Source organism: Dicentrarchus labrax, unplaced genomic scaffold (genome assembly GCF_905237075.1).
Source record: "Dicentrarchus labrax unplaced genomic scaffold, dlabrax2021, whole genome shotgun sequence".
Taxonomy (NCBI): Eukaryota; Metazoa; Chordata; class Actinopteri; family Moronidae; genus Dicentrarchus; species Dicentrarchus labrax.
In genome coordinates, this window is record NW_026136981.1 from 224,001 (window position 1) to 240,292 (window position 16,292).

General features: G+C 39.3%; 2 protein-coding genes across 4 annotated transcripts in view; one reads left to right on the forward strand and one right to left on the reverse strand.

Moving 5' to 3' along the window:
* The window catches only part of LOC127360958 (low affinity immunoglobulin gamma Fc region receptor II-like), an 81,718-nt gene extending 69,783 nt beyond the window's left edge, over positions 1–11,935 (forward strand). For all 3 annotated transcript variants that reach the window (XM_051395515.1, XM_051395513.1, XM_051395512.1), the window contains 3 exons: positions 542–640; positions 11,190–11,288; positions 11,445–11,935. In XM_051395515.1, coding sequence (XP_051251475.1) covers positions 542–640; positions 11,190–11,288; positions 11,445–11,479 — 233 coding nt within the window. In that variant the 3' untranslated portion in view covers positions 11,480–11,935. The remainder of the gene's footprint in view (positions 1–541; positions 641–11,189; positions 11,289–11,444) is intronic.
* LOC127360964 (butyrophilin subfamily 2 member A1-like) overlaps positions 1–16,292 on the reverse strand; it is a 141,862-nt gene that overhangs the window by 104,951 nt on the left and 20,619 nt on the right. The gene's annotated exons all lie outside the window — the stretch shown is intronic.

The following is a 16,292-nucleotide window of genomic DNA, read 5'->3' on the forward strand; positions in this document are numbered from 1 at the left end:
TTACACGTGTCTGTACATTCTGCTCACATTAACTGTTAATGTGTTTGACTGAAACATTATTATTGATCTGTTTATTTAATGGAAACAGTGAAATAATCTTATTCTTTTCCATGTTGTTCACATTTTGTGGAAACATTTTACATTCTCCGTATCTTATTATTTACATCAAAATGTTGACCCACATTTGGATTTCACTTTTAAATACATTTATGATTTTATAGTTTGTGTGACATTGTGACAAACTAAGAACTTGACGTGTTAACAGCTCTCTTCCACTTGTGTTTGGTCTCTTTTTAACTTTCACAGAAAACTTTCAAAATGCAAATTATCTTTTAGTTTTTAACACTTCTGTCTTCAGCTGAATCCTGATATTTACTGCTATAACTAATTAATATTTAATTATGTCCTCCTATAATAGTAAACAAAGTATCAGTGTGTTGTACTTTATATAATGACTACTGCAGTAGTAGCAGTAGCTATACTATCAGTACAGTATCAGCTGTACTACCTGCAGTAATATAATGTGTATGTTGTTTTGCAGAGAGTGATCCAGCTGCAGTTTACTCCGCAGTGAGAGGAGCAGAAGACGTCAGTTATGGACAAATAGTCATCAAAGACATCAAATCAAACCGGTTGAGAGGTACAGCTGCACTTCTTCTTTGTCTCTATCATAAAGCAACACTAGAAATATGTCAAGATGAAAAGAGAACCATCAGAGTTATTTTGTGCTTGTCAATGGTGAGAATGTGTAACATCTTTCTCAAGATCTACTCTACTGTGTTTGTGGTACCTACTGTTTGATTCTCTGTAGTGATCATGAACGCAACTTCAGGTGTGAAAATGGAGTTGAGCAACGTTACAGCTATAAACAGATATCTGAATGCGTCTGAAGGTAGATAAATTAAACAGAAATTAGAAACACTTCTGATAACAAAATCTTGTCCCTTTCCTGCATTTGCATTTTGCATTTTTATTTCTATTCTTTGTTTATAGAGATTAGAAAGGACAGCTACTGGAGTCCAACATCATATTTCAGTGGTTGTATAATTGTAATTATCTAAAACAGCTGCACACTGTAGTTTTTATCAAACAAACAAGAGGAAAGAGTGCATTTGTTTGGGACTATTTCCAGCGGTGGATGAATCCACATTTGGTGCTGTAGTGAGTATAATGAACTACAGTGTGTTCAAGGTAATGAAGGAACATTGATGAGTTTTAAAGAGTTTTTGGAATAATGGAGCTCTATGGCACAGAGGAAGAAGATATATCAGACTGTGATACACACATAGTACTTGTTAGTGGATAACCAGTGTTGGTTGGAGAGTTAGACTTTTTAGAAGACATAAAGGTTTAAGAATAGGTTCTTCATCAAAGTAAGATTTAAAGCAGTGTATATAAGAGGAGACAGACACTTTACTTCAAACTGAGCTTTAATATAATTAATAGTTTAGTTGTTTTTCACTCTGAATATCAAACAGCAGCAGCTTCCTGTTGTTGTTTCCATTGGACTGAACTCTGACACTGGTGAGGTTTCTCACTATATTCTGGTCTGCTGTATCTGATGGTGATGTGTTTGTCTGTTTGTGCCTTGTGGTCAATGTGGCAACTACCTTTAATAGAAGAGAGCAGCGCTGTGGTCGTCCAGTTTCCATTCAAATGTGTTCTTTCATTTTTCACAGGAGTGGTGTTCAGAAGAAAAACAGCCTGTAAAAACCTTCTGCCATTTATTGTTCATGATTTAAGTATTAAGTCGATAATAGATTTTAATAACAGCAGTAGTATTAATATCCTTCTTCATATTACATGTGTTGCTGTACTTGTGGCAGCACTGTGTTGGTGCAATCTCTATCATAAAACAACACTAGAAATATGTCAGAGATAAAAAGAGAACCATCAGAGTTATTTTGTGTTTGTCAATGGTGAGAATGTGTAACATCTTTCTCAAGATGTAATCTACTGTGTTTGTGGTACCTACTGTTTGATTCTCTGTAGTGATCATGAGCGCAACTTCAGGTGTGAAAATAGAATTGAGCAACATTACAGCTATAAACAGATATCTGCTTCTGAATGTAGATAAATTAAACAGAAACTACAAACACTTCTGATTCCAAAATCTTGTCCCTTTCCTGCAGATTCTGCATTTCTGTTTCTATTCTTTCTTTATAGAGATTAGACGGACAGCTACTGGAGTCCAACATTATATTTCAGTGGTTGTATAATTGTAATTATCTAAAACAGCTGCACACTGTAGTTTTTATCAAACAAACAGGAGGAAATAGTGCATTTGTTTGGGACTATTTCCAGCGGTGGATGAATCCACATTTGGTGCTGTAGTGAGTATTTGTGGCAGCAGGACGGTGTATAAATGTACTACAGTGTGGTCAAGGTAATGAAGGAACATTGAAGAGTTTTTAAGAGTTTTTGGAACAATGGAGCTCTATGGCACAGAGGAAGAAGATATATCAGACTGTGATACACACACAGTACTTGTTAGTGGATAACCAGTGTTGGTTTGAGAGTTATACTTTAAGAAGACATAAAGGTTTAAGAAGAGGTTCTTCATCAACATAAGATTTAAAGCAGTGTATATAAGAGGAGACAGACACTTTACTTCAAACTGAGCTTTAATATAATTAATAGTTTAGTTGTTTTTCACTCTGAATATCAAACAGCAGCAGCTTCCTGTTTCCATTGGATTGAACTCTGACTTGGTGAGGTTTCTCACTATATTCTGGTCTGCTGTATCTGATGGTGATGTGTTTGTCTGTTTGTGCCTTGTGGTCAATGTGGCAACTACTTACAATAGAAGTGAGCAGCGCTGTGGTTGTCCAGTTTCCATTCAAATGTGTTCTTTCATTTTTCACAGGAGTGGTGTTCAGAAGAAAAACAGCCTGTAAAAACCTGCTGCCCTTTATAGTCTATGATTTAAGTATTAAGTCGATAATAGATTTTAATAACAGCAGTAGTATTAATATCCTTCTTCATATTACATGTGTTGCTGTACTAGTGGCACCACTGTGATAGTGCAATCAATTAAAATACCAAATGATCAAAATGAATTATGATCAAATATAATAAATAATAACTTTAATCAATATTAAAATTAGGGCTGTCAAAGCTAACGCGAGATGATTAATTTCTGGAATTAATGGTGATCATTTTTTTAACGCATTCCCGCCCTGTATAGATGGGCTCAGATTCAGAGTCAGATGAAGAGGTGCAACCTGACAGACACATACACAGGTACAGAGCAGAGCCAAGCATAAGTATGGAGGACTGCCCCATGCAGTGGTGGGCTGCTCATTCAGGAGCACATGACAAGCTGGCCCTGCTTGCCCGCAAATATCTAGCAACTCCTGCATCCACGGTTCCATGCAAACGACTCTTCTCAGTCACAGGCCAAATTGTTCAGAGGAAACAGTCCGCTTTACATTCAGAAAATGTTAACCAGTTAGTTTGCCTTAGCAACTGGCTAAAAGATGAATAAATAAAAGGTAAAAGGGCCTCATGTAATTGTGTGAAAGTGGAGTTGTTTGTTCAAAAAGAAAAACGTTCCATCCACCTATCCTGTATTTGCTTAAAAAAAAGAGCAATGGCTAAGTTGCCAAAATTGTTTAGAATTAAATTATTTTTTTGGATTTGTCATTAAAATTATTATTTAAATATTTGTATTGGGTTTTGAATTGTAAACACTTATAAAACAATTAACAAGTCTCCAAACAGCAACCCCAACATATACAATAGTAAAATGACAATAATGACACGAAAAAACGTACATTAAGGAGAAAAAACAAAAAACAAAACTGACATGTTACAGAGTTACAGTGCCTATGAATTAATTATGTCCCAGTGTTTCCAGCAGGAAATTGTAAGTTAAAATAATTCAAAAATGGCTGTCAGACCATATAAAATCTCTGGGTTGAACCCCTGATCATGTGTTTCAACTTATCAAGTTTCAAGTGTGCCATTACATCCTCAACCCAGTGCCTGTGTGTGGGAGGCATATCTGACTTCCAATTACACAAAATAAGATGTCTGGCCAATAGAGATGAAAATGCAATGGCATCTGATTGTGCACCAAATATAGCCATCCCAGCAGGGGTCACACCAAATATTGCAATTTCAGGAGCAGGGCTTATCTCTCTGTCACAGATGTAAGAAAAAGTATCAAAAATTAAAGACCAAAACTGTATCAACTTTGGGCAAGCCCAGAACATATGATAGAGGGTAGCCGGAGCCTGACAGCATCGGGAGCAAGTCGGAACGACATCTGGATATATCCTGGCAAGCCTACTCCTAGATAGATGAAGCCTGTGTAGCACCTTAAACTGAAGCAAACCATGTCTGATACAAATCGAAGTTGAATGTATTCTCTTAATTGCGCTTTGCCAGGAGACGTCCGACATTTCAAATCCTAGTTCCCCCTCCCACCCTGCCCTAATATGACTAAGTGACGGCGAAGCGATCATCTGGATATCCTCATAAAATCTGCTCACTCCTCTTTGATTTAGATCCCCCTCCAACCACTCATCTATCCAGTCATTTGGCGAGAGTAACGGAAAGGAAGGAAAATGTTTCTGAACAAAGACACGCACCTGCTGATACCTGAAATAATGCAAACTGGGGATATTATACTCATTTACCAGCTGCTCGAATGACATGAACACACCATCCTTACAAAGATCCTTCACCCTTTTCAGACAATTCCTGAACCATAACTTAAATGCTGTATCCATGAGTGAGGGTGGAAAGAGTGCATTGGCCGAGATTTGGAGAGAGGGCATAGCCTGTCTATGTTTGAAGTGGGTCCTGAATTGGGACCATATTCGAAGTGAGCCACTCACAATAAGATTATTTGTGAGGCGCTCCTTACTGAGTGGCAATGGCGCACATACTAAAGAAGGTAGGGACACCGGATGAGTGGAATGTTGTTCCATTTCAACCCATACAGGTCCACCCCCTCATAAGACGCAGAGACCCAGTATATTAGTTTATAAATATTAGCTGCCCAGTAATATTGTAAAAAATTTGGTAGTGCTAAGCCTCCCGCCTCTTTCTGTTTCTCAAGATGTGCCCTCCTTATTCGTGGGATGGTCTTATTCCATATAAAGGTAGATATAGATTTATCTAGCTCTCTGAAAAAAAACTTTTGGATTATATGAAACAAGAATAAGAACCTGGGCATAATTATCATCTTGACAGAATTAACCCTGCCAGCAAGCGATATAGGCAGTGCTGACCAAACGGATAAGGTCCTGTTTGGCCCTTTCCAGGGCTGGTTTAAAGTTATGCTTGAATAAATCACGGTATTTACTGGTTACTGAAGCACCAAGATAGGTAAAAGTGTCATGAGTTTCTTTTAGTTGACATGCCTCAAAAGACATCTGTCAAGCCTGGTCATTAATAGGGAAGAGCAAACTCTTTGTAAGGTTGATTCTCTAGCCTGAAATCTCTCCAAAGCTAGAGATAATTTCTAATGCCTTAGGAATAGAGGTGCAAGGATCAGACAGGTAAAGTACCAGGTCATCCGCATATAGAGACAGTTTGTGAGTTTGACCCCCCCTAACAACACCCATGAGCTCCTCGGCACTCCTAAGTGCAACCGCTAGTGGTTCAATGGCGAGGTCGAACAGAAGTGGGCTCAATGGACAGCCATTTCTTGTCCCCCTACATATAGGAAAATAGTTGGAAATTATTTTATTAGTATGGACGGAGGCCTGTGGTGTAGCATACAGGATCCTTATTCATGAACAAAAAGCCCAACCAACGGTCCAAAACCCAACCTCCCCAGAGTTGCAAAACGATACTCATACTCAATCTGGTCAAATGCTTTGTGAGCATCGAGGGAGAGCAAAACCTCTGCTGTAGGTGGAGTTTCCGGGGAATAAAGAATATTAAAAAGCCTTCATATGTTGCCAAAAAGCTGCCGCCCAGTAATAAAACCAGTCTGATCTAGATGTATCACTGTATGCATAACAGACGGTCAAGATTTTGTAGTCGCAGCAGAGTAGACTCACAGGCCGAAATGACTCACATTTCAGAGGGTCCTTTCCTTTCTTAAAGGGGAACTTCGGCAGATTTTTACCCTAGTCTTGATCACTATAGGTCCCCGAGTACTGTCGATAGGAAAAAGGACGACCAGAATTGGTTCTAGCAAACTGGAGATCCTGCAGCTAATGGCCAGAGCTCCCAGTTAGTTATAATACACTTCTTGGGGGCATATCCTAAAGAGTGGCTTTTGCTCCTCTTAACAGACACACAATGCAGTTAAAATGTCTGTGCAACATGCTCAGGGCCCTTACCTAACAACAACATGCCTTTTCAACTCATACGTTGTGCAGAAACCGTACAAACAGTACTGTCGCCTACCTGTTTTTCCACCGCTCGCTTCACCGAAAGCCCAGAATAATCGATCACAGAGATAATGACTTCACGACAAAAAATGTTTTATTTCCCCCTCAAAAATGTCCATGTCTTCACACACTACTCTCCGATTTGCACACTTCCTGCAACAATCTCTTCTTCTGCGTTTCCCTGCAACAAGTGAAATCCCACGGGACTTCAGCCCGGACGGTGTGGAAGCCATCCACGGAGACGATCTGGTCAATAATGTCCCTGTGCAGCCATGTCTCAGTGAAACACATCAGACTGCACTCACGGTACTCCGGGTGGCTCCGTGTCAGCACCGTTAGCTTGTCCATTTTGTTGCTAAGGGACCCTCTCCATAAGCCCGTCCCGTCTCGACCCTCCTCTCATTCCCCGACGTTGCTTCCCTCCTCTGCATCCCCGGTGTGTTTTCCTCGAGAGTTCAGGTGGTATATCAGCTGGTCTGGCCACTACGCCGGCCGGCATTAGCAGGATCAGCTGTTCTCTGGAGTAAACAAAGGCGGCATGTTCCGGTGGAAGCGACATAATAACAACAACACGTAGAAAAGCTATGTGCGCATGCGCGAAAGTTTTTAACTTTCTTCTTGTTTCTTCACTGTAACTATGTGAAGTCCTGTCCTCTCTAACGAGGTTGTTTTCAGAGAGTTTTCCTGCTTTTCTATGTGTTTTATTTATTATGCCACTTCCACCGGAACACGCCGCCTTTGTTTGCTAGGTACAAGTGCCTACACTTTCATCCTCTACCTTTCCATGACCATGAGATACTGCAGTTGTGACTAGTTGTTCTTCAGCTGGATGTGCAAACTCCCATACAAGTACTATGCGAAAATGATCACCGCATTTGCAGCAAACATTTTGAGGAGGATGACTACAGAGACACAACACAGCGGGGCCGGCTGAAGAGAAATGCCATTCCGAGGATGAAGACAACCACTGTGGAGGAAATGTTATATTCATAACTTCATTTAGCTTCGTTTTGGCAGACACGGCTTGAATAGGGATGTGCAGCAACACATTTTTGAGGGGAAATAAACTTTTTTCCGTCGCGAAGGCATTATCTCCGTGATCACATAGTACTTGTTTTGGAGTTTGCACGTCCAGCTGAAGAACAACTCGCCACAACTGCAGTATCTCATGGTCATGCAAAGGTAGATGATGGAAGTGTAGGCACTTGTACCTTCTCATTCTGTTGCCACCATTTGGAAAGGCACAAACGATCTCCACTCATTTCTTCTTCTGCGTTTACCTGCAACAAGAAATCCCACGGGACTTCAGCGCCAGAGCGGTCCCGCGCTGAAGTCACTTGTTGCAGGGAAACGCAGAAGAAGAGATTGTTGCAGGAAGTGTGCAAATCAGAGAGTAGTGTGTGAAGACATGGACATTTTTGAGGGGGAAATAAACTTTTTTTTGTCGCGAAGGCATTATCTCTGTGATCGATTATTCTGGGCTTTCGTTGAAGCGAGCGGTGGAAAAACAGGGAGGTGACAGTACTGTTTGTACGGTTTCTGCACAACGTATGAGTTGAAAAGGCATGTTGTTGTCACGTAAGGGCCCTGATCATGTTGCACAGACATTTTAACTGCATTTTGTGTCTGTTAAGAGGAGCAAAAGGCACTCTTTAGGATATGCCCCCAAGAAGTGTATTATAACTAACTGGGAGCTCTGGCCATTAGCTGCAGCATCTCCAGTTTGCTAGAACCAGTTCTGATCGTCCTTTTTCCTGTCGACAGTACTCAGGGACCTATAGTGATCAAGACTAGGGTAAAAAATGTTATGATCAACATCCTTTATCAAAGACATCAACTCATTAAGGGGTGCTGACAGTCTTCTGTTCATGCTTACATTATAAGATATTATCTGACCACGTAAATACGCTTTCATTGCTTCCCACAGGTTAGAGTGGCTTGTGTCTGGTGATTGATCTGTTTCTAGAAAGAAGTCAATTTGGGCGGATAGGAAGTTAACAAAATCTTGATCAGAGAAAAGACGTGGGTTAAGTCTCCAGGTGCGTTGTGGAGGCTCGTTATCTGGAAAGCAAAGCAGCATTGTTAATGGGTTATGGTCAGAGATAACGATGCAATCATATTCACTAGTCCTCAGCATGGGGAGGAGTTTCTTGTCCAGCAAAAAATTGTCTATCCTGAAATACGAATTATGTGCTGGAGAGAAAAAATAATACTTTCTAGAAACCGGATTTCTATATCTCCATGCATCAATCACCCCATACGCTTGGAGAAAAGCGTCTCTACTGATTTACTTGGTGTTCCCGGTACAGCTCTAGAACAGTCCTTAGTGGGATCAGGTTTAAATCTCCCCCGAGGACCAATTGGTGGTAATTCTGAAAGGAGTGAGAAAAAGTCAGTGAAAAATGTTTCTGGGTGGCTTTACTGGGTGGTTAAGCCCTTTAGTGTTCCAGTTTGTACATTTAGTGTTTACCTGCCCCGAACCACTAACATTAGGGGTCGCCATATTCTGGTATCTGAAATGAACTGACAGCAGTCTGCCTTGAAACAGCCTGATCATAAAGCCTTTTCACAAGTGACAGATCTCTGTTTAGACATTGTGCAATTAAAATAATAATAAAAAACATGAAAACAACAGAAAATACAAAAACACAGAATCAAAAACATCATTCACAAAACCCCATTGCTGGCCTCTCCCCAAACGAAAGGCTACATACTCCCCCAGCCGTACACCATCGCACAACATAACAGCGCTTACCTCGTGAGACCGAGTCTCACCAACACTATATTAATGACAGAATAACATATTGCAGCTGATCTTAACTGTAATCAAATACAGTACACACTCAATAAATTTCCAATCTAGCACCCTATTTATTCCACTTTATGTGAATAACCTTAACAAACATAGACAGAGACTCTGAACCAACCAGTCATGCGTTATCAGTGCCCTAACAATTCAAAACCAAAATTAAATATAAAATTAAATTTCTACTGGTGCATACTGGACACAATAGAACAACATAAAACGTTTAAAGTTTCCAAACCGTCCAGTTGTGCTAACAAGGCCTTTTGGCCAAAAATCAACAGTGAAGAGATTTAAGGAAGTGTACATTTTAAATCAACCAGTTATGTGTTATCAAGGCCAAATCAGCCCAAAACAGAACGTTTGTCGTAAATTTGCGCCTTTGCTGACGGTCTTTGGCTGGTGATTGGAGATATTAAAATCCCCTTTGCTTAAACAAAGTCTTTATCAGGATGGTACTCTGTATACGGGAAACCACGGAAAAGCACGTCACTCCCCGCTGTCACATCTTCAGGTTGCACGCTTCAGGTTTTCCATTATGTAATCTTGGCCTGCCATTTGGCGTTGGCGTTGGTTGGATGCAGATCTTATCACCGTCCCCCGTAGTCAGTTGTTTCATCTGCCCTGCTTTCCTTAGTATTCCCTCCTTCTCCTGGTAATAATGGCATCTGATGACGAAGCCTCTCGGCTGGTCACTGTTGCCCGGTCCAATAAAGGGGGCTTATCAAGACCAAGCGTCTCCTTCAGGCACTGAGATATATAATCCGTCATGCGCTTCCCTTCCTCCCGTCTTTCCTTTATCCTGGTAATGCGCAGGTTGTTGGTTAGTTTAATTTCTGCTCTTAGCTGGTCAACCTGGTTCCCAATTTCAGCGGATTGTGCCTCCGCTTTGGTGAGCAATTCAGTCCTCAACTTGGCGATTGCTAGGAGGATGGCCTCATGTCCGGGTCCGCAGTCAAGTGCGGCGTTAGGTACTGCATCAGGTGCAGCGTTAGCCTCTGGGCTAGCCTTGGAGCTTACCCTTGTATCAGGCGCTTTTCAGGGGTTTTTACACATTGTCAGCGAGCATTAGGTCAAAATTTCAAGCCTGGTGCGACATCTTGGCTTCGATCCTGAGCGTGACTCAAGGTCTTTACATTAAATAGCTGCTTCTATATTTATTAATAGTGTTGGCGAGGATCTCAGTAAGAATGCGTCCTCATATGGCACCACTCAGACCGGAAGTCTCATCTGTCATTAATAAAAAACAAATGTAATATCCGCTTCTTGTCATTTTTCTTTCTGTTCTGAGAACAGTACACAGAAAATGTGAATTTTTCAGTCATATTTAGGATTGTGATTAATCAAAATTAATTCAAGAAACCTTGTGATTAATTAGATTAACATTTTTAATCTTTGACAGCCCTAATTAAAATCCTTCTGGGCACAACCCTTAAAGAAAGGAAACGACAGCCAATAACTGATTGATTCAGTCTCATGAAAATACACTCAACTATTAATTTGTGTGTGTTATGTGTTAATAATTAAAGTAATAATTAACCTAAAATCACCATATCAATAGCTAAAGTGAAAGGATTTAGTTGTTCATAGAAGAGGCTGATATCACCCTCTGTTAAATGAAATAGGTCAGCATGTATAAACACAATCAGTTATTAAAACGGTTCCAAGTTAAGAGGGAGTTAGTTAGTAACAACAAGTTAGCAGTTAGCAGCTTGGTGCTAATATTCTGTGTTGTTCCTGTAAAGTCAGCTGACAGTTTCTAACCAGGAAAACAAACGCTCTGGTGCCACGCTGTAATCCTTTCTCATGTCTGTGGGCCTGTCCTCACTGAGGGCCGAGAGTTTCTCACCCGGGGTGGGAGAGCGAGGTGAAGAGCAAGAGAGAGGAGAAAAGAGAGACCAAGACTTTTGTTACCTGGTCACCATGCATCATCAGAGTGTCTCAGATTATTACGTTCACTGGAAGACACAACCGTACACTAACAGTATCAGCTGTACTACCTGCAGTAATATAATGTGTATGTTGTGTTGCAGAGACTGATCCAGCTGCAGTTTACTCCGCAGTGAGAGGAGCAGAAGACGTCAGTTATGGACAAATAGTCGTTAAAGACATCAGACCAAACAGGACGAGAGGTACAGCTGCTCTTTATTCATGAACTTTGGACAGAGCTAGGCTAGCAGTTTCCCCCTGCTGCCAGTCTTTATGCTAAGCTAACAACATCCTGAGTTATTGTGTGTCAAACTGTGTTTGTCTCCAGCAGTTTCTCATTGAGTTTAAACTGTTTCCAGCAGAGCCAGAGGTCGTCTACTCTTCACTGAGGTAGACCTTCACACCTTCAACCAGTCCAACCACTGATGTCCAGCTGTCCTCTAACTGGTCCCCAGAGACTCCCAGTACTTCCATTAGTTTTATTTCCTATTTAATATGTTCAAGCTTAATTAGACTCATGCAGCTACAAACACACAAACAGCTCACATTTAATTATTCTGTGTTTTTTGGTGCAAAAAAAAAAGATTGTTATAATATTATAGTATTTAAAAGTCAGCTTTTTAAGTTTTTCCCCTTAAAAGTATTTCAGTAGGATGCAAAAGAACAACATATTACTCATTATGTTATACTGTCATTCTTATGTTTCTGCTGAACAGAATCTAACGCTAACTATCAGCTGTTTTATATTTAATGTAAGCATATTGCTGTTATTAATATTTCTGTTTTTGGACTCTTGTTGTAGCAGCAGTGAACTTGTTTCTCTGCAGGATCAATAAACTTTATTCTTGTTGTTCTGCTGTGGTTCTGTAGGTTTCACAAAGCTGTCTGATGGAAACTTTGACTTGTTCTGGTTGGTTGTGGCTAACCGATACAAACCTCTCTTCAGTGCTGATAAAGAATGAAACCTCAACCGCAGACTATAAACAGCATGAACATCATTCAGCTTCAGTACAGACTGTCTGTTTGAAGAGTTTGGATTCTTTAGTCAGTGAACGGCTGAGAAAAAGTGTAAAGTTTCTTCTCTCATCAGGTCCTGATTTTCTTCAGAAACATCATGAAGAGCTCAAACTGAGTCAGCTGACACATTAGATATATCAGGTGTCCATATGAACATTGAAGCAGGTTCTTCTTGCTGTAATCTTCCTGTTCATACTGGACACTCATATTTACATTCTAGAAATTATATTTAGAAGTTGATCTGAATGATGTTGATGATCTGATGTTAAAATGAGGCTTCAAAGGTTTGATTTATTGAAATCAGATTAGGCCGACTGTAAGTTCTTTTGTCTGTTGTTCATAATTACAGACTGACAAACTCCTGGATACACTATACACTATATGTTTTATCACACCAAACATATGTAGGGTTACAACAATTAAACTTCCATTGTTACTTCCTTATTACAGCCAGATAACAACCAGATCACAGCAAGGACCTGCTGTCAGTTGGCTTTAACAGCTCTGATGGAGTCAATATGATAATAATAATAATACTAATAATACTAATAATAATATTACTATAGTAATAATAACAATGGCAATATCACACTAAAATATCCAACAAACATGTATTAAGATCTGCATTCTTTAGTGTTTATACTGTGTAGAGATCAGTGGAGCTGACTCAACTGCTCAACACTGAACAGACATATTGATTTAGGATATTTAAGGCATCTGAGGAAGGGAAAAGTTGTGATGTTATGTCTTGTGTGAGGGTGAAGGTGGGCGTACACGTGTCTCGAAGAGAGGCATGAGTAGAGTTAAAGGTCCAGGATTTAGTGCCATCTATCGGCACAATATCATAAACTTCACTTTAGTTTATATTGTGCCACTACAATTCAGTGGTAAGAATGCATGCATCTTAAATCAATAATGAGTGACATCTAATGATATGCATGATCCATGGTGATGAAAATACAGAAAAATAGAAAAGATTGGAAAAAAAGCATACTGTCAATATTTTAGAGACCATTTTAATCCTAATATACTTCCTCTAACCCTGCATCTGCCCCCTCCACTTTGTCTTCAGAGTGTGCTCTGCCACCTAGTGGTGTTCTGTCTGTACTGCATCTCCACTGTCCTCATGGTGTCTGTATATCAACAGAGGTCCACAGGTAACACTGAATCATTCACTGACCTTACAATCAGTCAAACATATTATGAATGAAATACATCAAAGATCCATTCATGAAAACTAGTGTTAAGGAAACGCTACGTGATCAGGAGTAAAGGAATCACTATGTTAGATATGCAGTACATATTATATCATGATTCTCATTTGCTCTGACATGCACTGTGAGCTGTAAGGTCTTATATAGACAGGTGTGTGCGTGGATGAAGGAGCAGAACCATCTCAAGGAGCATCAGAAGAAATGGACAGCATGTCAATAAATTTGCAAAAATTTCTACATTTCAGTTTTTTTCTGTCAAGATGGGGTGCTGAGTGTACATTAATGAGAAATAAAATGAACTTTTTTGATTTTAGCAAATGGCTGCAATGAAACAAAGAGTGAAAAATGTAAAGGGGTCTGAATACTTTCCGTACCCACTGTATATATATTATATTGGCTTGTGTCCTAAATGGTTTGTGTACAGGTATTGTATGACTGTCTTCATCAATATAGTTATAAATGCGATGCACATATTGAGGATTCCACTGGAATAATCTCCCAAAACAAACAACCAAATGCTGTATTCAAACATTTGACTACAAAATAAAGTGTTCCAGAAATAAAAGCTCATGATGATGATGATGATGATGATGATGATGATGATGATCTGTACATCGTCAGTTATGAATGAACTAATGATATGTGCTGTATTTGTTAAAACATTCAGCAGTGATGATTTCCTGTTTCAGCTGCACTAAGGGAATGATTATTTACAGCTACAGTTATTTCTCATGTTATTTTACATGAGACATGTTAATTCACAGGATATTGTTGTAATTTTTAGGATCTTACAATGAACTCATACTATATATAATAATAAATAATAATACTGGTGATGATAACAGCTATAATAATGAGGATTTTACATGAGTTACAACTCGTGTGTGGTCTCCCCGTCCTTGTCCAAGTTGAGCCGTTTGGTATTTTTTGTCTCAACCTGGCTCAAAGCTGGTAAACACACATGAGTTGTAACTAAAATTAAGTTTATTTTACGTAACTAAACTAAATGAAGCTAAAGACAAACTAAATTGAAGCAAACCAAACTGGAGGAACCCAGGCAGAGAGAGACCAGACCAGGTGAACTGAGTCTTGCTGGCACTATATATAGCTGATAATGAGGACTTGCAGTAATCCAGCCTGGACTAGTTTTTCTTCATCTTTCAGTGTCAGGATGTGTCTGACAGATTTACAGTGTTGTTTTCTTTTGACACATATCTTCATGACGTGTGTCTGTGTGGTTATGACCAGTAGAACCAGTTAGCCAAGAAGGATTCTGAGCTTTATTTGTTTATATATGTGACATCATGTTGTTGCATACATGACCTAGATATATCTCACTTTATCTCACTGTTGTTTGGAAGTCAGGACTGAAGCTTTTTGAGTTATGGAATATATATTTTTTTATAGAATGAGAGCTTTGAAATGTTTCCACCATCTTGTATGAACAAATTATGGCAAGAAGAATGTGGTTTAATGGACGCCTGATTAAAGCTGCTGATAGACGCTCATTGTGAGTCTGAACGCTGTTGAACCTGTTGGCATTCTTCTGATCTGAGCTGGAATCCAGACCAGCTGAAGCCACGGCCCCTGTGTCCATGGCAACTGTCAGACGTACTGTATTTGTGTCAATGGGACTTTCCATTGACTACATGTACTTAAATATCAACGTCAGATATACAGGAATATACAGGTGGCCTACCTTCAGATCCCAACACTGTGAACTGTTTTTTCAGTTTATTGTACAGATTTATAAATTAAAGATGAATTCACAGTGGACCAACTCTGATCTGAGTCAGTGGTTCCAGAGTTTGTGACTTTGTGGTGACTCACTGTTTCTCTGTTGGGTCGACCGAACAGCAACCTGCACTTGACCCACATGTTGCACAGTTTGACTGACAAAGAGCCTTCAGTGCCTTCTTCACAGCCTCTGGTTAAATTTTTTTTTAGAAAAGCCAATCACAGTGTGGGACAATGTCTCAATAAAAGTTATTGTTATTAATATGTGCGACAACAAAGTAATAAAGTCAGAGTCAGGCCTTAACAGGTGTACAACTACATATAACCCTGAGTGTTCTTAAAGTGAACAAATCCAACTGTCTGTGATCAGCTCTGAGTTCAACAGCAGCTGAAACCATTTACCTCCACATTAGAGATTCAACAGTCTAATCTCTGGGTTACATGGGAGACAATGCAGTGTGTGTATCATGAGGAAGGAGGAGGGTTGTTATGGCAAACATGTAAAGTAGGCAAACAAAGTGGTGTCATTTGTCAGTCCTGTCCCTGAATGCACCGTCAGATAAGATTTAAGATTCAAGAGGTTTATTGTACAATAAGAAACACATTAAGAACGATGAATACATTGAAAGAAATGTGCAATTACAAATTAATGATGTGACACATTAAAGTGAAGTCTCTTCACATTCTGTTTATCAGATACAAACTACACTGTATGCAGGCTGGTGATGGATTAAGATGGATGAACTCATGAGGTTGTATTAGCAGCCTTGTTGACTGCTCTAGGGTCAGTTAGTCACAAACTGACTAATGATCTAATGATCTTGGTTATTCTGTATTCTTCTACATATTATTATATATCCTCAACTATATTATCCACATCTATACCGAACTTTGTTGCAGGGAAACAATCTAACATTGTGTCAATATATTATATGTTTCAAATCATAAAAATGTAATAAAGATAATTTTCTAATTTAATTTAAGGTACAGAAACTCAATGATTCCTATATTCAGCTGATGATACACTAATGGAAACATACCTATGAATATTATATTCCATTTCTGACAATACATCCTCCTCAATGTTTCACACTGGACCTTTAATACATATATATATATATATATATATATATATATGTATATATATAACAATAGCACCAACATATAGTTCTGCTTTCACCACGTTACTTCAGTAAAAACACGAAATTATAAATCTACTCTAATATCAGAATAAAAGTC